The following is a 27,047-nucleotide window of genomic DNA, read 5'->3' as shown; positions in this document are numbered from 1 at the left end:
TCTTTCATCTCTTGCTTCTAACTCCCCATTCACTTGGCCTACAACAAGTCTTGAGTCTGAGAACATGTTTATAACTTTTCTGCCCAATTTCCGGACCATGGAAATTCCTTCCAACAGGGCTTCATATTCAGCCTCATTATTCGTAGCCGAGAAGCCCAGCCTTAGCGATTTTTCAATGGTAACCCTTTCAGGAGAAACCAGGACTAGCCCCACACCAAAGCCCATTTAATTCGCCACGCCACCAACATATACCCTCCAGCAAAAGGGCCCTTGTAAAGAGATTGTGCCAACTGATTTTTCATCCATGCCTTGCATCCATACTTCCTCTTCTAGCGAGGGTTCAGCAAACTCAGCCACTAGATCCACAAGGACTTGCCCTTCACGGAGGTGCGAGGCATGTACTTAATGTCAAAGGCCCCTAAAATCGTGCCCCACTTAGCAATCCTCCCCGTATAATCAAGATTCCGGAGTATGGATCTGAGTGGGAGTTGGGTTAGACCAATGACTATGTGTGCCTAGAAGTAATGGGGTAGCTTTCGTTTAGCCTGAACCACCACCAGGATGGCCTTTTCTAGTGGAAGGTAGCGAGTCTCAACTTCATGCAATGATTTGCTTATGTAATAGACTAGTCGTTGTACGCCGTTGTCCATCCGTATCAGCACTAGACTTACTGCGTGAAGGGCCACAACAATGTAGGCGAACAAGACCTCGTCGGCCTTGGGACTTGACAAGATTGGTGGCCGAGACAAATACTCCTTAAGTTGTTGGAAGGCCGAAGCGCATCCTTTGGTCCATTCAAATCCCTTCCACTTATTCAATAAGAGGAAAAAAGGCCTACACCTATCCGCCGACCGAGAAATAAAATGGTTTAAAGCAGCAATCATGCCGGTAAGCTTTTGGACCTCCTTGGGGTTCCGAGGGGGATGCATGCTGTGGATAGCCCTGATTTGATTGGGGCTAACCTCGAAGCCCCTATGGGTCACCATATAGCCTAAGAATTTTCCCAATCCTACCCCAAATGAACATTTAGACGTGTTGAGATACAGTTTGTGTCTCCTCAGAATTTCAAAAATGCGACTAAGGTCTCTCACGTGTTCGGACACCACTTTACTCTTTACCACCATGTCATCTATATAGACCTTAATGTTCTTACCCAACTGCGGCTCAAACTTTCTAGTCATCATTCTATGGTAGGTGGATCCTACATTCTTCAAACCAAAAGGTATAACCTTGTAATGATAGTTTCCAATAGGAGTGACAAAAGCTGTCTTTTCTTGGTTGTCTATGGCCAGAGGTATCTAGTGGTATCCTTGAAAGGCATCTAAGAAGCTCATTCGAGGGTGTCCAGCGGTCACGTCTAGCAACCAATCTATCCAGGGCATAGGGAATGGATCTTTTGGGTAAGTTTTATTCAGATCTGTGAAGTCTACACAGACTCGCCATTTTTCGCTTTTCTTCTTCACCACTATAGTGTTGGCCAACCACTCAGGGTAAAAAACTTCTTTGATAGCCCTTGCTTTCTTAAGCTTCATCACCTCGTCCCTAACAGTGTTAGCATGCTCCTTTGACAAACGCCAGGAGGGTTGCTTCCTGGGGGTAATGGATGGATTGACGTTTAGGTGGTGGCAAATGAAGTCCGGATCAACCCCCAGGGCATCATAGGCATCCCATGCAAACACGTCTTTGTTTTCTCTAAGAAAAACAATTAGTTCTTCTTTTTCTTAGGGGGGTAGTTCCGAGCCGACCTGAAAGAATCTTTTCGGATCGATGCCCACAGAAACCTTTTCTAGATCCTTGCATTTCGTCTCTTCGGATGATCTATCACCGAGCAATGCCAGGGTTGTTGATTGTTATAAACCACTTTCAGTAGAAGCCAAGGGCTCAACGTTGTGTTGGCATGAAATGGAGAACACCATGCACTGCCTGGCCATGGTCTGGTCCTTTATAATCTCCTTGACTTGGCCCTCCGACAGGTACTTCACTTTTTGGTGTAGTGTAGAAGAGACAGCCCCTAAGGCATGAAGCCAAGGCCTGGCTACGATGGTTGTGTAGGACGAATAAGCATCAACTACGATAAAGTCCACCACTACCACATCCAAACCTGTTTGTATATGCAGTCGGACCTGGCCCCTTGGAGTGATTGTCTTCCCTTCGAAGCTTACTAGAAGGGAATCGTATGCCATTAAGTCCTCGGGTTTTAAGTTCAGCCTCTTGTATAGGTCGAGATACATTACTTCCATAATGCTGCCCTGATCTACTAGCACTCTTCTCACATCATATCCTCCAATCCTGAGTGTGACGAACAGAGCATCATTATGGGGTTGAATGGTTCCGACCTTATCTTCATCCAAGAAGCCCAGCATGGGTAATGCTATCTTCTTGGCCCTTTTAGACTCCCGATCGCCATGCTCGGTAGGAGGTCGAGATACGGACATTACTCTGGAGGGACAAGAGCCAGGCATTCCCGAGACGGCAAGAATGACATTTATCGTGCCTATAGGCAATCTCAAGGAGATGTCCTTCCGCGTCTTAATGTTCGCTTGTCCTTGTTGGCCATTGGAGTGATGTAGAAGGTGACATAATTTTCCCTCTCGGACCAGTTGGTCCAAATGGTTCTTCAAGTTTCGACAATCCTCTGTGGTATGCCTTGGTTCTTGGTGGTATTGGCAATATATGTTTTGGTTATGCTTTATGAGGTCTCCTGCCATTTTATTTGACCATTTGAAGAACGGCTCATTCTTGATTTTCTCCATAACCTGATGTATCGGATCTCGAAACATAGCGTGAACCGCCTGCGCGCCGGTAGATCTGGATTGCTCTATGTAGTCTCTCCTCGGTCGGTTGTTGTTGTTAAATCGGTCTGACCTGAAGTCCCTCCTCTCCTAAAGGACAACCTTCACTTTACCCTTACCCAACTGCTAGTCCTCTTCAACCTTTTTATACTTGTCAATTCAGTCCATGAGTTGGCATAGGCTGGTGACAGGCTTCCCTGTTAGGGATTTTCTTAAACCGTGCTTAGTTGGGAGACCGCTTTTGAAGGTACTGATAGTGACATCATCATAGTTGCCCTTTATCTCATTGTACATCTCCCAGTACCTATCCAAGTAGGCCTTTACAGTCTCTCCCTCTCGCATGGACAAAGACAGGAGGGAATCCAAAGTCCGAGGAACCATGCTGCTCGTGATGAAGCAAGAGCCAAAGGCCTGGGTCAGTTGCTTAAATAAGTCTATGGAGTTTGGCCTGAGGCCATCAAACCACCTCATTGTCATCGATCCTAGGCTGGACAGAAATACTTTGCACATCAAAGCCTCATCTTTAGAATGGACAACCATCCTTTGGTTGAACTAGCTCACGTGCTCTATAGGGTATGTTTGACCGTTGTACATAGTGAAAGTAAGTTGATGGAATCGTCGAGGAAGCTCAGCCCCTTCTATCTTGCGCGTGAAGGGTGACTTGGAGATTCGATCCAAGACTTTGCTCATGGTGTCGTTCACTAGGCCTTTATAGGACGGACTTCTGTGGCTGCATTTATGATGGTATTTGTCTTTAGAGAAGAAGGTCTCACTTGGTGGGGTTCTTGACCTTTGCCTATAATTGTGGTCTTCTTCGTCGCTTGTGTCTGAGTTGGAAGGGGGACGCTTCCGTTGCACACGACACAATTTCCTTTTCAAGTCGTCAATCTCTTACTGTAGGGCTCGGTTATCGTCCTGCTTTTGGGACACGTGACTTCTCCCTTTAGAGTGGCTTTTGCTTGTATGAGTAGTACGTACACTACCCTCTCGATGCTTGTCTTTATCTTTCTCCCGTTCAATGTTAAGAAAGTTGTCCTGCCATTAAGAACCTGCAAGGTCTGTTCAATATGAACCTAATCCCACCATGTTTAGCCGTTACACTTGCTGAGGCATGAGTTCTTCCCACAAACGGTACCAATTGTAAGGTCACAATTTAGGGCCCAGGTCCAAAATGTATGGAGCCTCAGTCCAATGAGCCCGATACAATGAATTTGTAGAGAGTGGGCCAAAGAACTAAGACCTAACGAATTAGACAACAGCTAGAGTTGGATTAAATGGCAGTCAAACATAAATAAGAGGTGTTGATATCAATGGACTTTCAGTCCGAAAAGGCCATAGTTATCGTATATTGATCACAGTGGGATAATATGACAGTTTAAATTACTATAGCATCCTCTCTTTCTATTTTTTGATCCCACTCCATGAAGAGTCTTCTACCTTATATATCTTCTTTGGTGTCATCTTTACCCTCCACTTGTCGATTATCTGAGCCCTCACTTGAGTGTTTGTCCCATCAGCCACCTTCCCTAACGCTCTGTGAGTTGCGATAGCCAATGTGGCACTGTTCAGAGGTCTTCTCCACATAAATGCGGCCAATAAAGTAGCTGTTGTGCATTTAATACGGTGGTGTCAGCATTCTCTTAGATATTTTTAGGTTCTCTTCCTTCTCTCATGTCCACTAAACACGTCTCTTTCATTGAACCTTCTCGGCATGCCACTTTAATTGCTAGGTTATGTTTTTTAAACCATATTCACAAGTCCGAGGAGCATGTACTCCTCGGACAACCACTCGTTTGCTCCACTTATAAGTCTCGATTTGAGAATGTCTCATCATTAGTAGTTTCTCCTCGGACCTGTTTATCCCTTCAGACAAACCCAAGGTCCAATATGCGATTTTGGGCCCTTACCCCTTCAGCAGGAATTTATGGGACCATCTAGACCAACTAGTCTGAGAAGGGAAGTCGAAGCAACTACTGCACCATTTCAGTGGCCAAGCAGGGCAAATAGGCTAGGATCCCCAGAAAGATACTTCTTCAAGACCTCCTCTGGGAACGATCAATGTTATATTCGCTGCTCTTGGTCAAACTGGTTCTTGTCCCCCCAGAGTGATTTTTGTGGCGTAGATGTCCATCGAGGACAACAATTCAGAGCCAAAAAGAGCCAGGAGAGAAATTCGACCAATTGTGGGCTTCTCAGACAAGGACAAGATCGGAACCATCCAACCCTATGACGATGCTTTAGTGATCACACTCAGAATAGGGGGGTACAATGTGAAGAGAGTGTTGGTAGACCAGGGAAGTGCTATCGAGATAATGTACCTCGACCTATACAAGGAGCTGAATTTGAAACCCAAGGACCTAACGGCGTACAATTCCCCTCTACTAAGTTTTGAGGGAAAGACTGTTACTCCAAGAAGTCAGATTAGACTGCCCATAAGACCGATTCAGACGTAGTGGAAGTGGAATTCATTGTGGTGGACACTTATTCACCCTACACGGCTATTGTGGCTAGACCTTGGCTTCACGCCTTAGAAGCTGTCTCTTCTACCCTACACCAGAAGGTGAAATATCCGTCCAATGGCTAGGTTAAAGAGATTGTGGGGAATCAGTCCATGGCTAGGCAGTACATGGTAGCTGCCATCTTGCATTGGCCTAATGTCGAGTCCTCAGTCTCTACTGAAAGGGGCTTATAGTAATCAAAAGCTCCGGTATTACCCGAAAATGGATCAACCGTAGCAGCGAAGTGCGAAGATCTGGAAAAGGTTGCTGTTGGCGATGATCTTGAGAAGTTCTTTCAGGTGAACTACTAGCTACCTCCCCAAGAAAAAGAAGAGTTGATTGAGTTCCTTAGAAAAAATATAGATGCATTCGCATGGAGTGCTTACAAAGCTCTGGGGGTGGACCAAAATTTCATTTACCACCATTTGAATGTCAATCCATCTGTTACCCAAAAAAAAAAAAAAAAAAAAAAAACCTCTGTGGCGCTCATCTAGAGATCATTCTGATGCTATCAAAGATGAGGTGACAAAGCTTAAGCAGGCAAAGGCTATCAAAGAAGTCTTCTATCCTGAGTGGCTAGCCAATACTGTGGTAGTGAAGAAAAAGAATGGGAAAATGGCGAGTATGCATAGATTTCACGAATTTAAACAAGGCTTACCCACAAGATCCCTTCCTTATGCCTTGAATAGACCCGCTGGTAGATGCCACTATAGGCCATCCTCAAATGAGCTTCTTAAATACCTTCCAAGGATACCATCAAATACCACTAGCCCAAAATGATCAAGAGAAGACAGCCTTTATAACCCCCACTGGAAATTACCATTACAAAGTGATGCCCTTTAGCTTGAAAAATGCTGGATCCACCTATCAAAAGATGATGACTAAGATGTTTAAACCACAACTGGGTAGGAGTATTGAGGTCTATATAGACGATATGGTGGTGAAGAGCAAGATAGTGTCTGAGCATGTGGGAGACCTCGGAAACATTTTTGAAATTCTTAGAAAACACAAGCTACACCTTAATGCTTCCAAGTGCTCTTTTGGTGTAGGATCAGACAAGTTTCTAGGCGATATGGTGACCCATTAGGGGATTGAGGTTAATCCCGACCAGATTAAGGCAATAAGAAATCTACAACCACCGCTAAATCCAAAGAAATTTTAGAAACTAACTGGAATGACTGCTACCTTGAACCAGTTTATCTCCCGATCCGCAGATAGATGTAAACCCTTCTTCTTGTTTTTGAATAAATGGAAAGGATTTAAGTGAACCGAGGAATGCGCCCTAGTCTTCCAACAGCTTAAGGAATATCTCTCTCATCCACCTATCATGTCCAGCCCTGAGGTTGATGAAATTCTATTTGCTTAGATCGCGGTGGCCCCTTATGCTATGAGTTTGGTATTGATACACGTTGACGGTGGCATACAACGGCCAGTTTACTACGTGAGCAAGTCACTACATGAGGCTGAGAGCCGCTACCTACCACTGGAGAAGGCCATCCTGGCAGTGGTGCATGGCACACGAAAGCTTCCCCATTACTTCCAAGCATATATAGTCGTCGTCCTAACTCAACTTCCACTCAGGGCCATACTTCGAAGTGCTAATTACACGGGGAGGATTGCAAAGTAGGGCATAATTCTAGGGGCTTTTGACATTATATACGTGTCTCGTACCTTTGTCAAGGGTCAGGTACTGGCAGACCTCGTGGCCAAGTTCACTAAACCCCCACTAGAAGAAACATCAATGACACAGAACATGGATGGAAAATCAGTTGGCACGATCTCCCTGCAAGAACCTTTATTTTGGAAGGTATATGTCAATGGTGCGGCAAATCAAAGGGGCTCTGGAGTGGGGCTAGTTCTGATCTCACCCGAGAAGCTCACCATTGAGAAGTCACTAAGATTGGGCTTCTCGGCCACGAATAATGAAGCTGAGTACGAAGCCTTGCTGGAAGGAATGTTCATGGTTCAAAGAACAGGAGGAAAGGCAGTAAAGATGTTCTCGGACTCGAGGCTAGTCGTTGGCTAGGTGAAGGGCGAACTAGAAGCAAGAGATAAGAGAATGCAAGGGTATTTAAGTCAGGTTAGGCATTTGCAATTAGGATTTGAATCCTTCACCCTATTACACATCCCCAGGAGTGGAAACACACACGTCGATTCCCTAGCCACGCTTGCAACCTCCTCGGCACAGAGCCTACCTTAGGTTATCCTTATAGAAGACTTGTGCAAACCCACGGTGGTAAAGGGATAAGCGGTTCATGTTCACCAAATCAGGGTAGGGCCTAGCTAGATGGATCCCATAGTACTATTTCTGAAAGAACACATCTTGCCGGAAGACAAATCAGAAGCTGACAAGATAAGGAGAAAGGCACCTAGTTTCTGGCTGTCCGATGACCAAAAATTATACAAGCGCTCTTTTTCTGGGCCATATCTACTCTGCATTCACCCTGAAGCGTCAGAGCTACTCCTTGAGGAGTTGCATGAAGGGATCTGCAAGAGCCACACAAAAGGCAGATCTTTGTCTCACAAGGCCATTACTCAAGGCTACTGGTGACCCAATATGCAGAAAGAGGCGCTAGAATATGTGAAGAAATGTGATCAATACCAAAAATTTGCACCAAACATACATCAGCCAGGAGGAGTTCTTAACCCTCTATCCAGCCCCTAGCCGTTTGCTTAATGGGGCTTAGATATAGTTGGCCCTTTCCCCAAAGCAGCATGGAACAAGAGGTATCTACTGGTTGGCACTAACTATTTCACTAAATGGGTTAAAGCTGAACCTTTAGCAAATATCAGAGATGTGGATACTAAGAAGCTTGTCTGGAAAAACATTGTTACTCGGTTCGGGGTCCCTAATTCCCTCATCTTAGACAATGGTCTTCAATTTGATAGTAAGTCCTTCAGGAAATAGTGCTGTGAATTGGGAATTACGAACAGATATTCTACCCCAACCAATCCCTAGGGGAATGGATAAGCCGAGGCTGTTAACAAAGTCATAGTGAACGAACTCAAGAAAAGGTTGGATGATGTGAAGGGAAGATGGGTGGAAGAACTGCCACATATCTTGTAGACGTATCGAACCACACCTCGTAGATCAACAGGGGAGACCCCCTTTTCGATGACTTATGGAGCTGAGTTGTTATTCCTTTAGAAATGGGCTTTCCAACGCTAAAGACCAGCTCATTCAGTCCGAGTAGTAACAACGAGTTGCTAGAAAAGGGCTTAGATCTTATTGAAGAAAGAAGAGAAAGTGCAATGGTCCAATTGGCATACTACCAACACAAACTCAAGCAAGGTTATGATGCCAAGGTAAAGCTAAGACCACTAGTGCCTGGTGACTTGGTATTGAGGAAAGTTTTGGGCACTGCAAAAAACCCAACATGGGGAAAGTTAGGGCCCAATTGGGAAGGACCATATCGCATCACCTCTGTGGTCAGTATAGGGGCATATTTCCTAGAAGACTTAGATGAGCATGTAATACCGCGCCTTTGGAATGTAAACAACATGAAAATGTATTATTGTTAATAAAAATTTCCTTTATCAATAAATTCTTTTGTTGTGTAAAGGCATCGTGCTTCCCGTTACTCAATCTATTCAAGTATTAAATAGAACCTAAGTCCTATATGGCTCCTCAAACCACAGGTTTGGAGGAAATTAATTACTTTTGGCATCTATTCAAGTATTAAACAGAATCTAAGTCCTATATGGCTCCTCAGGCCATAGGCTTGAGGGAAATTAATTACTTTTGACATCTATTCAAGTATTAAACAGAACCTAAGTCCTGTATTGTTCCTCAAACCACAAGCTTGGGGGAAATTAATTACTTTTGACATCTATTCAAGTATTAAACATAACCTAAGCCCTGCATGGTTCCTCGGATCGCAGGTTGAGGGGAAATTAATACTCAATGGCATCTATATAAGTGCTTAAACAGATCATAAGTTATGTCAGATCTCTCGGACCACATTCTTGGGTGAAATTAACACTCAAGAGCATCTATATTAGTGTTTAAATAGATCCTAAGATATGTCAGGTCTCTCAGACCACATGTTTGGGTGAAATTAACACTCAAAGGTATCTATACAAGCGTATAAACAGAACCTAAGTTGTGTCAGGTCCCTCGGACCACACACTCTGGGGAAATCATCATTCTTTAACACCCCCTTATTTTTCACCAAAGGTCAAAACGAATCCAAGGTTATATTTATTTACATAAGTGATAAGCAGAATACAAGTTGTCTGCCTCTTTTATTTTCCCTCACATGATATAAGGCACGTTAAACCGTACTCCCACACGTGTGAATCAAGGAATCAGTTGGCTTTATCTCTTAGAAATCAAAACCCCACTTTTTCTCCTCAGATGAGAGAGGAAAAACCGGAATTTTGAAGGGCTATTGTAGGGATAAAGGCCCAGAATAATAAGTTGGGCCTTGGGCTTTTATCCAAGGACGTTGCATGGTCCAAAGAGGGGCAAATAGTTATTTAGGGTCCTAGTTTAAAGTCTCATAAATAAGGAATGAATGGAAGGTGGTCCGAGGAGGAATTACTCCTCGGATGTGGCGTATGCAGCTCAAATATGTATTCCAGCAATTAGAATGAGCCTCCAAGAAGCTGCAATGATAGAAACATACCTCATGAACATACAAGAAAGAAGGAAACTCAAAAATATCTAGGAAAAAGCTACTGTCACCGCATTAAATGTACTGCAGCTACTTTTCTTGCCGCATTTATGTGTAAAAGACCTCTGAATAGTGTTATCTTGGGTACCATAACTCACAAAAAACCAAGGAGGATGTCTGATGGGATAGACACTCAAGTGGAGGCTCAGATGATCAACAAGTGTAGAATCAAGATATTCGAGAGGGAGCTATATAATGGGAGAGACCCTCCTTGAGAAAAGGGGGAAGAAGGAGGGAAGTAAGAAAAAAGAAGAGAGAGGGGACTGTGGCAATCTAAATTATCTCTGTATCCAATTGTGATCAATATATATGAATATGACCTCCTCGGACTGAAAGATCATTGACATCAGAATCTCCTATTTGTGTTTGATTGCCATTCAATCCAGTGCTAGCTGTTGTTCAATTCACTAAGGCCTAGTTGCTTAACCAACTCTCTACAAATTTATTGTGCTGGGCTCATTGGGTCAAGGTCCTATACGTTTTGGGCTTGGGCTGCATATCGTGCCCATACAAGTAATGTTAAGTTAGTTCTTTTTAATTAAGCAAAATAAAATAAATAAATAGATGGGTTTGGGTTCATTAATAAATATATATGGAACAAATTTGAGATTAAATTACTAAAATTTAATGGAGTTTGGAATGAGTTTGAGATCTATATTTTTTTAATAAATTTGAATTTAAAATATGCACTCTCAATCTAAACTTATCTTTTTTCATTTTCAAGTAATCTATCCAAAGATGAGATGTAAATGCATGACATGTATAAATCTACACTAAAGTGACATGTGAATGCATGACATGTGAGAAAAGTCTAATAATAACAAGAACAAGATGTTGCATTCTTAATTAGTCTAATAATAATGTCATTTGACAATTTTATATATATATATATATATATTTTTTTTTTTTTTTTTTTTGAGAATCAAGACTTGAATTTCATTTAACTAAATCAATACATGGTCTGATAACAAAACATTTTATTTATTATATTTGAAGGAAAACATTTTATTTTGCAAAACAAGGGTTGAAAATGCTTTGTTTTGTTGACCTCAAGGACCTTTGTGCAATTTTTGGAAGTTTTAATGGTCAGTATGCAATTTTAGGAAGTTTCTGTCCAAAAACATAATTTTATGAAGTATTGGGGAAGCGGGCTGTTTGGACTAGTTACGGATTGGGCTTCTTTCTAAAATGAATGTTAAGGTTCTAGATATGGGCTGAGTTGGGATATGTGAGGTCTAAAACTCTAAAGAGCTGGTGTAGACACATACGGGATGTGGTTGTTTTTATTCAATTGTGCGAGCAGTGAGTATATTGGGCTGGATCTAATTGAGCCGTTATTGGCCTAATCCAAATAGGAATTACGGTACTCTTTAGACAATGAATAGCTACTCCCATCCTATCAGTGGTATGGAAAATTTTGTAGGAACTTGTGTCCGAACAAAAATGCTGGGACCACATAAAATATCACAACTTGTATTATAACTATTCATCTGACAAACTATAAGTTGTGAAGAAAAAGTGGTAGGTTTATGTGAAAATGGCAGATAGTCAATCACAATTTGACACATAAGACAGTTGTGATATTTTGTGTGATACTAGAATTACTTTACAACTTGTGTCATAACTTTTCACGTGGCAGACTGTAAATCGTGAAGAAAAAATTGTGGGTTTATGTGAAAGTGACAAGCAGTCAATCATAGTTTGACACATAAGATAGTTATGGTATTTTGTGTAATATTAGAAATAGTCCACAACTTGTGTCATAACTGTCCACGTAGCAGACTATTAGTCATGAAGAAAAATGGTGGGTTTGTGTGAAAGTAATAGGCAATCACTCACAATTTGACACATAAGATAATTGTAGTATTTTGTGTGATAGTTGAATTACTCGTGTCCGAATGCAAAGGAGTTTCAAACATTCACCGGAAGGACATAACTTAAGCGCCGGTTAGTCTCTCCATGTCCTTTGTGCATGTGCATGTGTGCCTGCACTTTTGATGGCCCTTAAATTTTTTTTTTTTTTTTTTTTTTTTTTTTGGAGGTTCTCTCTACTGCATTTTCACATCTGGATTGTAATGGTTTAAGTGCTGAATAGTATTTTCTCTACCTTGTGTGTGTGCGCTAAATTTCTTTTGAACTTGTGTGATATTGACTGTCCGGAAACTGAATATGAAGCCAAGAAAAATGAAGCTAGCTAGTGCTCACGACAATGCAATTCTTTGCTTTGTTTGGTTGAATTCGAAATCTTCCTTTGAAACACTCTTACTGTCTTACATGGAATAGAGGAAGAAGACTGATGCCAAGGGGTCAAGGAATACTGGGTCGCCCTTCTTGCTAGGCCAGGTGCTGCACATTGCAGCTAGCTAGGAAACAATGGCCAAAGTTGGCTTTTGCATGTGTCGGTGGTGTTGGCCATGGAATGTTATTATTGGTTAAGACTTTTCAAGAAATTTAAGCAATCTGGTTAAACGAAAGTCTTACCAAAATGGACAATGGAGTCAATTAATGGGTATTCGAATTGTCATTATATGAATGTGGCTCCCACCATTGGTTCATTTGTTCACGTAACATACGTATCATTGAAATCAAAATAATTATCATTTCACCACAGATTAGGCCTTGTTATTTTTATAAGTAATATATGCTTATGTCAAAGATTTCCAATATGTTGCTCCCGAAAAAAAAGATTTCCAATATGTTTAGGCATACATTTTGAAGTACCAAACATAGGCCATTGAGTATTGTCACATATTTGATACCATTTCATCCATACAATAATTTATGACTTAACAATTTCGGAGTTCACTTTTTGTTTGTTCAGGGGAAAGTATCTTATACGTCCAGCGTTATGATTTATGTGAGACTGACATGTGGTCTCACATAAGTTGTATACATTTTTTTTTTTTTTTTTTTTTTTTTTTTTCTGTTGTTGGGTCCAGAGTCACAAATTATTGATCACAAATTGGATCTCACTCTCTTTGGCTCAAAATTGAGGGGCTTTCTTGTAAGTAAGCCTTCGATGGTTGGTCATTTGATTTACCAAATGCCCATTGATGAAGATGTTCTTATTGTTTATACAATTATACCATGACTTGGCGTCTGTTAACATTTACACGCCACTGCTTTGACACTGACTGAATTCACTTTTTTAGCAGACTTTAAAGAAACAAAGATAAGAGGCATCCATCTTTGGCTTTAAATTTGTCACCAAGACAATAGGAACTAGTTTTATAGGACAAGTGTTAAAATAAGCGTACGAAGTATGAACGATGTCTTTTGAGTCTTTGACAAAACCACAGCCTTTTTTGACTCTATCATCACACAATATGATGTTTTGGCACAGTAAGTTCAACTACTGCAGCATCAAAGCCACATTAGTTTAACCACAGGAATTCCATTTACGTACACCACTCATTCTCTATACTTGTTGTGTCGGACACTTCTTCCCTCCAACTCTCACTCACCCACTAATCATTTGGCATTTGTTTATGCTAGTGAATCACCCTACAAGATACACGTTGCACATTATAAGTGAGATCATATTTAGTGTTTGATTGGGATGTTTTATCTTTATTAGCTATTTTGTTTGAAGTGTTTTATGTAGTAATGAATTGGCTCGGGGTTTCATCAAAAACAAAAATAAAAAAGAACTGGCCTGTGGGTGCAGAGTCTGCGGACATGTGTCAAGTATTTGTCATGTATCCAAATTTTAACGAGTCTAGTACATAAGATCATTGAATCCAATTTTTGTATATTATATAAAAATTGTACTTAAAAAAAATGAAGTTTAAGAAATTGTACCTCCAACTTATTTTCATTTTTAAACGTTGACAAACAAAACGTATAATAGATGTTAAAAGTATCATGAAAGAAATAAGTTAGCTAAAATTAATTCGATTGATTACATCTTGATCACACTTACAAATAAAAAAAACATTTTGATCACAAATACTATTACATTTAGGTAGGACTGTCTAGATTCATCTAAGTACCCAACCCACCCGAAGAACCGACAGAATCCGACCCGAAACTGGCCGACCCAACTATTTCGGCAGGTCGGCGGCGAGTCTTCACCACCAGAAACCGATTCCGGCGGGTCGGGTTTCGGTTTTCCTCCCTTAAAACCCGAACTGACCAAAAGAATTCCAGATTTCGACCAAAATTTCCAGATTTCGGCCAAAATTTTCTATAATCCGGCAAAAAACCCAAATTCTGGTGATTGTTTTCTAGATTCCGGTGCTTTTTCCCTTAGATTCGATGAGATTTTTACCAAATCTATGTTTTTGCCAACGTTTTCTCGCCGTCTTGAATCCGACCGACCCACTTGCCACCCGTTGATGTTATGAACTGCCCGACTTGATTACTCCGGCAGGTCAGCGGCGGGTGCCTTTTTTTCCCACCCGATTCTAGCGGGTCGGTTCCAGGTTAGGCACAAATCCGACCCAGACCAACCTTTGGACAGCCCTACATTTAGGTTCTGTTTGAGATTTGCTTATTTTACTAAAATTGAAAACTTTTTATTGAAAGTACTGTAGATAAAGGTAAAAATTAGTTGAAATAGTATAGTAAAACTCATGAATAGTACAAAGAAGTGCAATGAGACGGAGATGGCAATGGGGCGGGGCAGGTCCGAAGAATGGGGTCTTCACCCCTGCCCCACAAGATTTTGTCTTGCTCTATCCCCACCCAGCCCCGCATGACGGGGAAAATTTCTTACCCCATCCCCGCCCTTTGGAGCCCCATGAAACCCCGTCCCACCTTGTAAAACTCGACTTTTTGTTAATTTGTCCTTCAACTAGTACAATTTTTTTAATGAAACCTATTTCATTAATAAAAATATACTTGAAATTATGGCTAAATTTATCCCATCAAATCAAATCAATTTTTAGAAAAAAAAATTGAATAATATATCTAAGTGTTTAACAAGACAATCATTAAAAAAAAAAAAAAATTCATAGTATAGCACATGACAAAATAAAGGCAAAGAACCACGTTGGGTAGAATAAAATAAACTAATATTAATATTTTTGTTTAAATAGTAGGGTTTTAGGGTATGAAAAATTTGCAATTATAACTCTTAGCAACGCGGGGCAAGGTGGGTCTAAAATCTTGTCACATCCCTACCCCACCACCTTTGAGAGGCGGGAAAAACCCATGCGGGGCGTGGTGAGGATGGGTGGAGAAAAATTGCCATCCCTAAGTGGGACTCATGAATAGTAGTAAAAATAAGCTAAATAATAAAAAAAAATTGACTTTTTAATTTAGAGCCAAACGCACACTTAAGGGCTATTTAGTAGTGTATTTTGAACAACAATTTTTAGTGTTTAAACAATATTACACGTATTTTTACACACTTTTTCAACCATACTTATTTTCAAAAAATTCATATAACGATATAAGAACAATATTACCAAACGAGCCCTTAGTGTGTGAAATTTAAAAGAGAGTACTTTTTTGACAAAATGACAAGTTATTTTATTTCCTACTAATTTTGATAAAGACATGAAAAGTTCCATATAAAAAGAAAGGGGTTTAAAAAGAAAAGAAAAGAAGATAAACATGCAACCACGTAGGAACTTTGAATTTCTCCTTTTAAATCAATTTTTTTTTTTACTTGTTAATTGATACCAAACACTGTTAAATATGTTAATCTAATCCCACTATTATTTTTTAAACCCATTTAAAAATATAACAAATATCATTGGATAAATCAAAAACACGAATCTCAATTGGGAATGCAAGTTGAGAAAAGTGAGACTATTACCAAACCATGTACTCCAAAAATATGCAAAACATAAAGAGACTTTAAAAAAGATTATAATAATAAAAAGTGACGCAATGGAATCTAATTTTTGAGAAATAAAAAACTAGGGAACAAGACTTTTCGAGAATCTTTTTTTTTATTTATTTTTATTATTATTTATTTTATTTATAATTTCTGAAATTAAATAAAAAAAACCTCATAATATACTTTGGTGCATCGTGAAAAGCATTGGAATGCGTACTGCGCACTCCGCTTAATGAACAAGTCACCCCCACAAACCCAACAGTTAAAAATTAAAATACTGAAAAGTTATAAAAAAAAAAAAAAAGATTTAAAAACTTCTCTTTTTTTACATTCTTTCATGGTTGAAAACTTGGAATTTAAAAGATAGAAGAATTCTCCAAAACTCAAGGTATTAACTTGTTCATCACACACATTATTGTTCCAATTACTGTTTGGCTTATGTGGGATGTAACAAATTTTAATTATGTTATAAATTGATATGAGTTTTTAGAAAATTTCAATAATACTCACATGATACCTATACATTATTGTAATTTTTTCACTTATATTACATGGACCAATAATTCCATAATTTTACTAGTATTTTTTTTTTTTTAATCCTTAATGTTACTTCAGTCAAATAAGATAGTGTCTATAGTTGCAATTGAAATTGAAGCAAAGGCTGTCAAGGAGAGGCATGGGCATATGAGCATATATCTCTTTGCAAAGGATATGGGCATCAGATAAATTATTATTGAGAGTGGTCTTCTGATTGTGGTGAATTTCTTGGTATGCTCGTTTTCACTAACGTCCTTAATTTCTGTAATTTATGGTATTCAAGATGTCATGCACCAACATATTGACTTGCATAACACATTGACAACTTTGTTATTTGGATTGTAGAGAATTTGTGCTCTTTAAAGCAGGTGTTATCTCATGATCTACTTCTCTTCTTTTCTTTTTTTAGTTTCAAATTAATGAAGTTAACGCGTTTCCTATTGAAAAAAAGAAAAGAAAAAAAGAAACAAAGATATCGTCTAATGGTATATATGTTCCAAAATGTCACATAATAACCAATATTTTAAAAAAAAAAATTAAAGTTTTGTTATTTTAGACCAACAATAACATGTCATACATGATAATAACTTTGTTACATTTATTAGTAACTTATGTCACATTACACAATAACTTCATGATCAATATCATTCCCCCAAAACATTGAAGGTACCATAGAAGGATCTTTTTTTTTTTTTTTTTTTGTATAAAATATACCATATTATACTTTTTATTATCTTTTTTCGGTTGAATTATATTTTTTAGAGCAAGATTTAAATACAGCTCTTTTTTTTTTCTTTTTTGAATCCAATATAGTTATGCCACATGATTGAATTTAAGTATAAATAACATATTTTTGTGTTATATTTTGTATGGTCATACGATTGAATTTAATCAAAAAAAATTATACATAACTTCTGTCCTAACTTTTAATATAATAATATATTGACAAAAAAAAAATATCTGTATGTCTTCTCAAAAAAAAAATATATATATATATATATATATATATCTGTATGTAATAGACAAAAAAATATCTGTATATCTTCTAAAAAAAAAAAAATCTGTATGAGCCGACGTGACAAGAGTGAGTTTTTCTCCATGTGACAAGTTTACATTTTTCCGACCAAAAAATGTTTTATTTTATTACTACTATTTTATATATATATTTTGGACATTTTACCCGACATACAAAGTACTCAATATTACGTGGCGTAAATTCCTTCACGGTGCAATACTTAACGCCGTTCAAACGTCACAGTCCAACCCTAACAGTCTAACACAACCTCTAACGCCGTTACCCCCTTAAAAACCGTCAAAAACGACCTTAACCCAACCCAACCTCTTTCTCTCTCTCTTCCTCCTTTCTTCTCTGCAACATCAAAGAAAAAGGAGCACTCTCAGCTTCACAGCACCCTCACTCTCTCTCTCTCTCTCTCTCTCTCTCTCTCTAAAATTTTCTCTCTCTAAAGCTCTCTCTTTCTCTCTATCATTTTCTCAGCTCTCACCTAAAAAAAAAGGTACGGTTCGAATTACCTCCGCTTCCTTCTTTTTCTTCATATAAATTAAACTCTTATATTTATTTTTTTAGTTTTAATATTACCAAATTTGTTTTCTGTGTTTTCCAAAAGCATTTTTCAGTGTTGACTAAGAATTCCCGCTTTTCTAGCATTAATTTCGGATCTCTCTCTCTGACTTTCGATTTTTAATTTCTATTTTTTTAGGGCTTTTTGATTTGGACTCACTCTAAAACTCTCCCTTAAGATTAGCAGATTGATTCGATTTTCAAAAACCCCCTTTTTTTTCTGCTTCTATTTTCGTTTTTTTTTTGTTTTTTTGTTTTTCGTGTTTCCACTTTTTTTATTTTTAGTATTTTTGGTTTGGTGTGGATACTGAGTTTGTTGTTGAAAGCAGATATAATATAACTGTTTTATCCAATTTTGTGAAAAATCAGAGAAAACATTTAGTGGGTTTTTTTTTTTTTTTTTTTGGTTCACAAAGTCAAAAGTTTTTTTTTTTTTTTTTAATTGACTTTGTAGTTATAGAAATTGGTTTGCTTTAGATTAAAATGGAAATGGGTACTGCTCTGAACAAAGTGAAACCCTAGAAGGACTAATTCAATTTGAATCGAATCGAAGTGTAATTAACAATTGAAATTGATTGTGTTGTTAGGGATTTGTGTAAGAATTGAATTTTACTCTTGAAATTAATGCTATAGTTAGTGCTATTGTGGAATTTGATTAATTTGATTGTTTTTATGGTGATTGCTTTGTAGAGTGAACAGAGTATTGGGTAGTGGTGCCATAAGTGTTATGAGTGAGAGTTGATGGTTTGCTGTTAGAATTTGAAGTTGTGGTGGTGTGTAAAAGTGTGTTTGAGTATGGGGTCTGTTTGTTGTGTTGCTGCTAGAGACAAGACTATACCGAATGGATCGAGTGGTGAGATTTTGCATAGGAACATTCGGTATTCGCCAACGTGGAGCTTTCGGTGGGATAACCGAGGGCGGGTAGCTGGTGAGGAGACTTCTATTGGTTGGTTATCAGATGGGATAAGCCGGAATGATGGGTCTGAAAATAAATATGAACCGTCATTTGCTGAGGAGGGAAGTCCTTTGGAACATTTTCGAAGATGTACGTGGCAGAAGTCCCTGATTTCTGAAGGAACTGCTGGGCATGTGAGGACTCCTGCTTCAGGTACTTTTCGAAAGGGGAAGCTCTTAATTTTAAACTATATGGTGTTTCCTATGATGTTGGAGTGAATTTGTTAGATATGAAATCTAAGTTAATAAAATCTGCGATAAAATGCCTAGTTTTTTTCCCACATGCTGCACTGGGTAGAGTAATTCCTATTCATATACCTTTCTTTTTTTGGAATGTTGTATATGATAAGTAAGTAATGTATTGAAAAGCACAAAACAAGTGTAAGCCTACTTTGCACGAATCATACAAGAGAGTAATGCCTATGATTTAATTTCTTAAACTAATTTCTTGCATAATTGGAAAGTGTAAGATCTTTCGTTGTTTGCTTAGATATGTTCTTTAGTTCCTTATCAATTACATATAAAAATTTAGTTTCTCATGCATTTTTTTTTATATTAGGATGACATGTTTATAGGGGACTTAAGTTGAAAATAAAGACAAAGGCCTTTCAGTCAATTGTTATATAGGATATCATTATAGGCCAATAGCCATATGGAAGAAAATTAGACAAGTGGAAGGCTTTAGGTTATAGTCGGGGTGTAGGACCTAAAATTTTGAGTGATCAAGGGGAAAGGAGAGGCGAGTGTTTTCATTTTCCTCTACATGGTTCTTTTCTAAATGATGCCAGAGCTGAACACAATTGACTGTTGGTAATGATAATCTTGCTGAAGAGTTACATGATGAATAAAGCGAAGGACACTGGGAAATGAATGGTCAACTGCTTGAGGGGTTTTTTTTTTTTGATAGAGACATTGTGAAATGAATATTTGGAAATTGGATGTTGCATTTATTTCTTCTCTTACTCCCCCCCCCCCCCCCCCAAAAAGAACACACACACACCCCAAAAAATATTACGAGTATTACCTAAAAGGCTACATTCCCTTTAGTTTTCCATATATTGCTGAAATTCATATTATGCCTTGTGCATATATGTAGTTTTCACAAGTAGTTTGGGACATGAGACGGTATACAATTTTAGTACTGTGTTGATATTTGTTAACTGTTCATGGCTATATCATCATCACTATTAGGTAGTTTTTTTCCTAAGTTGTTGATAGATAGTCTCATTGAAGACATTTATTAAAAAAAAAAAAAGATAAACTCATTGAAGACAATGGGGTGAGATCCAGTCTTGGTGATGCCCAAAAGTCGTTGTCCACTAGGAAGGCTTGTTTGTCATTCCATAGTTCTTTTAATCTTTAAATTTATTTTTTGTCATTTTATATAAATATGGTCAACTTAATATTGGTTGTAAAAATAAAATTGAACTTTTCAGCTTTATAGGTAAAAAAGAAAAAAGTTTTCTTTTTCTGTTTCTGCCAGAAACTGGTTTTCGTGGAGCTATAACACCAATCTGATGGATCAGGGATGTCCTATGGATTTTGGATTTTCATTTAGGCTGGCCGCCTATAACATCTTAAGGATGCATGCATACATACATATTTTATGAAAAGAAATGCGTTCATACATACATATATATATATACACATGCATAAGTTTCGATTCTACATTTTATTGAAAAAAGTGTGCTCAGCAATTAGGATAATGAGATCTATTACCTATCAAAACGATGACCTCTCAAGTACATCCCCCCCCCCCCCACCCCAAACCTCTCGTCTTGTCTTTGGCTGATTGTAACCTTCAGTAACTGTGATTTGAGGTATCTGATTGTTTTTTCTGTGTGTATGTATCAGATCAATCTATTTCAAGGAATGTTTCTATGGATGTGAGTTTGGATCAGGTATAGCTTATCCAATGAAGGGAATTTATTCATCTGCTTTATGATTCTCTCTCTTTTATACTCTTTGTTCCAAATATGACTTTTCCCACAACATTTCCGGATCATATTGTAGGTTAAGGAATCTCCAACAGTTTCATTTCCATCTCCTATTAAACCATCACTGTCGTTGCCTTCTACTTCTTCATTATTTGCATCCCCCTTGTCATCCCAAGGTCAATTGCCTCCAGCTAGCACAACTCCATCAAGGTGGCCCCGCCGTTCTCCAGGACACCAGCTTTTAAGACAAGTATCTGATAGTCAAATCCCCGGATTCAAGTCACCAGACAGCTACTCAGTTTCCGAAGAAAGGCCAGTGCTCCCTTCTTGGAGCAATGAATCAGCTAGGGGCTCACGTGGGGGGTCTTCAGATGGTTGGTCTATGCATGCCTTTTCTGGGCTTATGGCCTCTTCTAATAGAGACAGGTGGTCTTTTGATAGTGAGTCCTTTGGCTTTAATCGCGAGAAGTTAACCAGATCCAGTAGCCGAATATCAACTTCCCCCTCTGTTGATCTACAAACATGTGGGGTTTGCTCAAAACTTTTGACTGAGAAATCCTCATGGAGCGGCCAAAAGATTATTGCTAATAATGAGCTTTCTGTAGTTGCTGTGCTTGCTTGTGGGCATGTTTATCATGCTGAGTGTTTGGAGACTCTGACATCTGAAATTAACAAGTATGATCCAGCTTGCCCAGTTTGTACTTTTGGGGAGAAACAAACCCTGAAATTATCTGAAAAAGCATTGAAAGCAGAAATGGATTTTAAGGCTAGAAATAAGAGATCAAGGAATCGGGTGGTGGATAGTGATCTTGATGGTGATTCTTTTGTGCTTGAACGTTTGAAAAGTAGTCAAGGGAAAGGACCCAAGATGGCCTCCAGTTCCAGCATGAGAAGCTCCTTGGGAAAGCCTTTCTTGAGGCGGCACTTTTCCTTTGGCTCAAAAGGATCTAAAACCTTATCAGAGAACCAGTCTACGAGAAAGAAGGGGTTCTTCTGGGTGAAATCAAGTAAGGAGTGAGCAAACTCTACGCTGTTAGGAGGTGAGCATTTTCTGTCTCTTATATATGTTTGCTTATGTTTATTTTTGAACCTCCAAATACCCAACACACAATTCATAATTGAAAATTTTGGGATTCTTGTTGGACTCAGTGTTGTTTATACATACAGATTCCAGTGTTGATATCTACAATCTCAGTTTGGACAAAAGAATTATGAAGATTGCAAGATGTCAGTCATCAAGATTTTGTTATGAAAAAATCTTCTTCTGCATACACACTCTAAACTTCAATAGAGCTTGTGGAGTTAAGGACTGTAAAGAAGAGAAAAGAGAATCTATAGAAGGAACAGTTCAATATAAAAAAGAAAAATATATTAGAATGAAAATGCATATCATTAGACTGGTGGTCTCATTCTTATTTTGTACAGATCAATTTGTTTTTTGCATGGACACATAAATGAATTGATCCTAATGAGATTCTGTAATCTTTATGGTTAAGGGACCGTGGAGGTGCCAAGAGGGCAATATTATGCCCACTTACCATTGTGTGCATTGGTGGAAGGGGTGGTATTTGCTAGGCAATAGGTTTACAATATGATTTTCTGTTGATGAATTACATCACTGTTTACATACTTGATGATGAATTATTAATCCTTGCAGAGTAATGAAAGAATTGTGGTTGCTGATGAACATAGACAATAGCTTGATTAGACTACTTAATTTTCAGAAGTGCATTTTTCTTTGTCATCCCCATTTTATTTTTGTTTTTGTTTTTGTTTTTAATTAAATTCTCGATGAGCAGTAGTAAGGAATATACTTTGGCTTAAAGCATAAAGTTGTGATGCTTTCATGACTGGAAGTATTTTCTAGACAATTAAGTTTTGATGTGAACGTCTTTTATGTCGACCAAAAAGACTATTACTTGTGGATGCGTTTGAGTTTTGACTAATTGCAATTGCCTTGAGTTTTGGTGAGGTCGGTGGACGAAAATAATTGCTACGGAGACCTTCTAACAGTAGAAGTTTGAAATTTGGTGTCATTTTTTTTTCTCATTCCTTTTTTGGTTAACCTAATTAAGCAACAAGTATTTGGTATTGAACTTGAAGATGACCCAACAACCCAAAAAGCAAAACTAGAAAGTAGAAATAGAAAAACTTTGATTATGAGGAACGTGGAAGTCAATGTATTCCTCTAAAAGATCCAACAGGGAAATTCTGGGGTATCAGTTTATACTATTTGCCTCTTCTATTTGACCAACAAGTTCTCCATTTTAAACCATACTTCCAAGAGCACAGCCCCATTATTTCAAATCAACAAGAGCCATAATGTCTTTCAAGTCATTGTGTTGTGTTGTTCATGCTCCCATTTCTGCGTAAGAAACTGTGTAATAGTCTGAACCTAGCGTGTGAGCAAACATTGATATGATCTCTTAAGAGTTTATCCGATGCACTCATTCTACGAGTTATTTTAAGTATAGGCAAAAATGATCTTGACTCGGAATGTGTACAAAGTGACAAGTATATGTCAGAAAATTGGAAGAATCTCAAAATTATTTTGGATTGGAGATAACTATAACATATTTAGGATTCATCTCTACCCAAAAGCCAGAGCCATGAACATTTGTCACTCAATAGAGCAACACATGCCCTCCCTTAGCTAACGTGGCACTGTTGTTCATGTCTTTTTTGCACTCTTAATGACCCTTGTGAATACCCAAGTTACATGCAAAAACACCACCGTCTTATATATCATTTTCCCTTTTAAAAATAAGCTCCACCCTTGGCTTCAATGAAATAACTTGTTATTGCTATTTGGTAGAGCAAGAATTTCTCGAGTTATTAGCAAAGAATGGCTGAAATACGAGATCAGTATGGGAACCCAATTCAGCTCACTGACGAACATGGCAACCCAGACCAATTGACCGGTGAACATGGTCATCCCATGCACCTTACTGGTGTGGCCACCACAAAAATCCATGACGAACCAGATAGAGATACCACTGAGGGAACTTTTGCTAGTACTGCTGTTGGTGTTGGTGGTGCAAAAGAGCATGATCAGCAGCTGGATCAACAGAAGCAGCGACATGAGCTCGAGGTTTCTCGGTCCAGTAGCTCCAGCTCTGGCTCGGTGAGCTTTAGTCTAAAAATAGTGAAGAAAAAATTGACTAATTAACATGGTTTATATATGTTAACGTGACACGTTGTGATTGAAGTAACTTTACTTTCACATAGGATCATCACTAACATCATAGATTACTTTTGACATCATTTTTACCATGTATCGATCATAACACTATTTTTATTATGTACTAATTATATAACTTAATAGTCATCTAAAGGTTAAAGAAAATTAATGTCTAGATATATAGTTTCCATATCTTTGTTTTAGATTAGTCTAAGTAGGTAGGTGGCAGTTGTTATTGGAGCAACTTTACTTTCATATGAGATTCATCACTTAACACTATACTATGGATTATTATTGACATCATTTTTACTATGTATCAATCATAATACTTTTTTTTTTCTTAATGTACCAATCATATAACTTAATAACTTAATTAATAGTAGTCAAAGGTTAAAGGAAAATGTTTTTCTTAAGATTAATAGTTTCTGTATCTTTGTTTTAGATTAGCCTCAGTAAATAACTAAGTATATGGCGGAGATGATTCACAAGTCAAAGGTAATAAATGATTTTAATATGTTTATGCTGAAATTTTAATTTTTCATTCTCTTTATATATATGTTTGGCTTCATTTGCAGTCTGAGGATGAGGCAAGGTGAAATTGAAGGACAAGGTGGGGAAGTTAGGAGAAGGAAGAAGAAGGGTTTAAAGGTGAAAATAAAGGAGAAGATAACAGATGGGAAGAGCAAGGAGGAGCAGTCACGGACAGAGAGTTTTACAAGCACAGCCACAACCACCATATCCACTGGTGCCACCAGCCCTGGTGCTCAACCTGAACATGAGAAGAAAAGTGTGATAGAGAAAATCAAAGAAAAATTGCCAGGCCACCATAGCCATTAAAAAAGCTGTGTGTAAATGTGCATGTGCATGTAATTTGCTGTCTATAAAGTTTGTTTCTTTTGCCGAGGTGTGCATGTAGGTCTAGATTTGTTATGCAGGTAATGTGAGCCTTTGGGTTGTATTAATAAATTTATTAAGTTTTTACTTCCAGGTATTGACATGTAATAAATTTGTTGTAAGTTCACTTTAAATCTTTGATTTGCTGGTTTAAGCAGTTTTAATGCATAAAATGTTATGTGTTCTTGTGATTTTGTAAAAATAACACACAAATTATAAACTATCTTAACGATTGAATAAATAAAAAGAACAAATAAAACTTAATACATACTAGAAAAAAAAAATTTTGAAAGGATTGTCTCTTATCAAGGCTAGTGTTTTATACCATCTAATTAATAGTGGTGTTTTGAATTTCTTGAACGTTTGTTTTCTATGATGATTTTGTGTGATTTATAACGCAGAAAAAGCATTATAATCTGGGTGCCAAGTGAACAGAAATTGTGTTTCTATCTCTAAAAGACTCTTATTCATGAAAATATGAAAGTTAAAAAGTAATTAGAATGAATGAGGAACGATGTATTTATAAGCAAACTCGAAATAGTTCATAACAAATCACAAATGCAAGGTAAATAGTCACATTATTGTAGACAAAATAAACATATAGGAACATATGCTCTCTCGTAAAGAAATAAAAACATTAAAATATTGGACTTGGACAGGCCCATCTTGCTCGCCCCCACGATCAACATCAACCTATCCCAGTTTCAGTTTGGTGTATGGCATCACGCAAATGTGAGAGAGAGGGAGAGAGAGAGATCCTTTCGTATCCACTTTCCACAAAAATGGGATACCCCTAGGGTCCAATCCAATATCCAATACTATGGTACAAACTACAAATGTTTATAATCTTTATGATGTGGAATAATATATTTTCACCCATATTTCAAACAGGTATTTAGATTCAATTTTTTATGGGGTCGGTTTGGATACTGCATATTGCTAAAACACTGTAGTAAAATAATTTTTAAATGTGTGAATAGTGCTGTGGGACCTAAATTTATATTGAAATTTGTGTTTGAATGACTTTTGTAGATCTGTAAACAGTGCTGTGAGACCTACATTTTTTCAGCAAAACGCACAAACGCTTTGTTTCAGGGCAATCCAAATGCTATCTTAATTGTTTTGAGCAAGTGATTAAATGACGCTATTTTCCTCATAGAAAAGAACACAATCTAATATGGACTCACTTTAAAATACAGTGGATCTTACTTTTATTTTGGCTCAAAGTTGGTAACAATTCCTTACATGAATGAAATTGACTAAATACAATGCAAATGATAATGCCAACAAAGAGAGTAAATGAACAGTAACTATACGAGAGGTAGCTTGTGGCTTTCAACCTTCATTTGTGAAAGAGTATCAAATATATAGGCTATTTAGTGAACATGATGTTAAACTATTCAATTGTTTGGGTAAACCAGGACAATAGAATTCATATTCACTTTCAGACATAGTTTTTGTTCTTATATTTGGTTATGAACAACTGATGTATTTCAAAAAATTTACAACTGGGTAGAAGATCCATCAATTCAAATAAGGATTTTGTAAGATGAATTCAATTTCACTATTGATAGTCTCTTTCCAAGAAGATACTTCAACAGTGGACATTACTTATTTGAAGTATTGAGGTTCATCTTCTAACATATATAAGTTAGAAAATCTAGGGTAAAAGATTTTGATATTTTGGTCTTTTTATTGCATCTTTGTTCATTCACTCATTTCTTCTGTCAACTCTTGATTAGAATAGTTACTAGTTACTGTCTTGAAACTTCTTTAAAAATGGTTTGTCTCTTAATTCAACAGAAAATATATACAGTTGAATTCACCTATTAAAGAAAAAAGATAAGGATTAAGACTTGGAGAGTTCTCTACTTTAGTAACGTTCTTTTAATCTTAATTATTTAATATAAAATAAATGGTTCAAATTATGCCATTCATAATTTCATTAATACAATTCCTAAAATAATAGTGAAAAAATAGTAAAATACATACAGCCAGATTTAAAACTTTTCAAAATGACAAACTTAATTCATAATCACTATGAGAGAGATGAGAAAAATGAGTAACAATTTAGGATTCAAGTTGGATTTAGAGACCAAATTAGTCAATTCTGAAAAATCTTAGACCTAGTTAGTATTAACCCAAATCTTAAAAGTGTTAGCTATATTTAATATTTATTAGTAAATTTTTCAATTTTTTTTTTTTTTT

At 37.6% G+C, this 27,047-nt stretch overlaps 3 protein-coding genes across 5 annotated transcripts; 2 read left to right on the top strand and 1 right to left on the bottom strand.

The window, feature by feature from the left end:
- Positions 1 to 1,850: 1,850 nt before the first annotated feature.
- LOC115966957 lies at positions 1,851 to 2,780 on the bottom strand. Its single transcript, XM_031086080.1, has one exon. It carries the CDS (start codon positions 2,778 to 2,780, stop codon positions 1,851 to 1,853), a length of 930 nt encoding a protein of 309 aa, XP_030941940.1.
- Positions 2,781 to 17,648: 14,868 nt separating this feature from the next.
- LOC115969370 lies at positions 17,649 to 22,451 on the top strand. Of its 2 annotated transcripts, none has more exons than XM_031089003.1 (5): positions 17,649 to 17,808; positions 18,564 to 18,981; positions 20,682 to 20,728; positions 20,841 to 21,804; positions 21,914 to 22,451. In XM_031089003.1, the coding sequence occupies exons 2-4, from the start codon at positions 18,669 to 18,671 to the stop codon at positions 21,780 to 21,782; spliced, it is 1,302 nt and encodes a 433-aa protein (XP_030944863.1). In that variant the 5' UTR covers positions 17,649 to 17,808; positions 18,564 to 18,668; the 3' UTR covers positions 21,783 to 21,804; positions 21,914 to 22,451. The 2 variants fall into 2 exon arrangements, with proteins under 2 accessions (XP_030944863.1, XP_030944862.1); XM_031089002.1 differs by having other exon boundaries at positions 17,650 to 17,808; positions 21,932 to 22,451.
- Positions 22,452 to 23,590: 1,139 nt separating this feature from the next.
- On the top strand, positions 23,591 to 24,973 carry LOC115969368 (late embryogenesis abundant protein-like). 2 transcript variants are annotated; one of them, XM_031089000.1, is made up of 2 exons: positions 23,591 to 23,883; positions 24,538 to 24,973. In XM_031089000.1, the coding sequence occupies exons 1-2, from the start codon at positions 23,610 to 23,612 to the stop codon at positions 24,780 to 24,782; spliced, it is 519 nt and encodes a 172-aa protein (XP_030944860.1). In that variant the 5' UTR covers positions 23,591 to 23,609; the 3' UTR covers positions 24,783 to 24,973. The 2 variants fall into 2 exon arrangements, with proteins under 2 accessions (XP_030944860.1, XP_030944861.1); XM_031089001.1 differs by having other exon boundaries at positions 23,591 to 23,888; positions 24,521 to 24,973.
- The last annotated feature ends 2,074 nt before the right edge of the window (positions 24,974 to 27,047 follow it).

Source organism: Quercus lobata, chromosome 11, assembly GCF_001633185.2.
Source record: "Quercus lobata isolate SW786 chromosome 11, ValleyOak3.0 Primary Assembly, whole genome shotgun sequence".
NCBI lineage: Eukaryota > Viridiplantae > Streptophyta > Magnoliopsida > Fagales > Fagaceae > Quercus > Quercus lobata.
Note: the sequence above shows the minus strand (reverse complement) of the source record. Positions and strands in the feature narration are given on the sequence as shown.

Coding starts and splice junctions, on each gene's coding strand:
- LOC115966957 (XM_031086080.1), bottom strand. CDS start 2,780: ATGTTTCGAGATCCGATACATCAGGTTATGGAGAAAATCAAGAATGAG.
- LOC115969370 (XM_031089003.1), top strand. CDS start 18,669: ATGGGGTCTGTTTGTTGTGTTGCTGCTAGAGACAAGACTATACCGAAT. Junction 18,982..20,681: donor TGTGAGGACTCCTGCTTCAG/GTACTTTTCGAA, acceptor TGTATGTATCAG/ATCAATCTATTTCAAGGAAT. Junction 20,729..20,840: donor TGGATGTGAGTTTGGATCAG/GTATAGCTTATC, acceptor ATCATATTGTAG/GTTAAGGAATCTCCAACAGT.
- LOC115969368 (XM_031089000.1), top strand. CDS start 23,610: ATGGCTGAAATACGAGATCAGTATGGGAACCCAATTCAGCTCACTGAC. Junction 23,884..24,537: donor GTCCAGTAGCTCCAGCTCTG/GCTCGGTGAGCT, acceptor GGATGAGGCAAG/GTGAAATTGAAGGACAAGGT.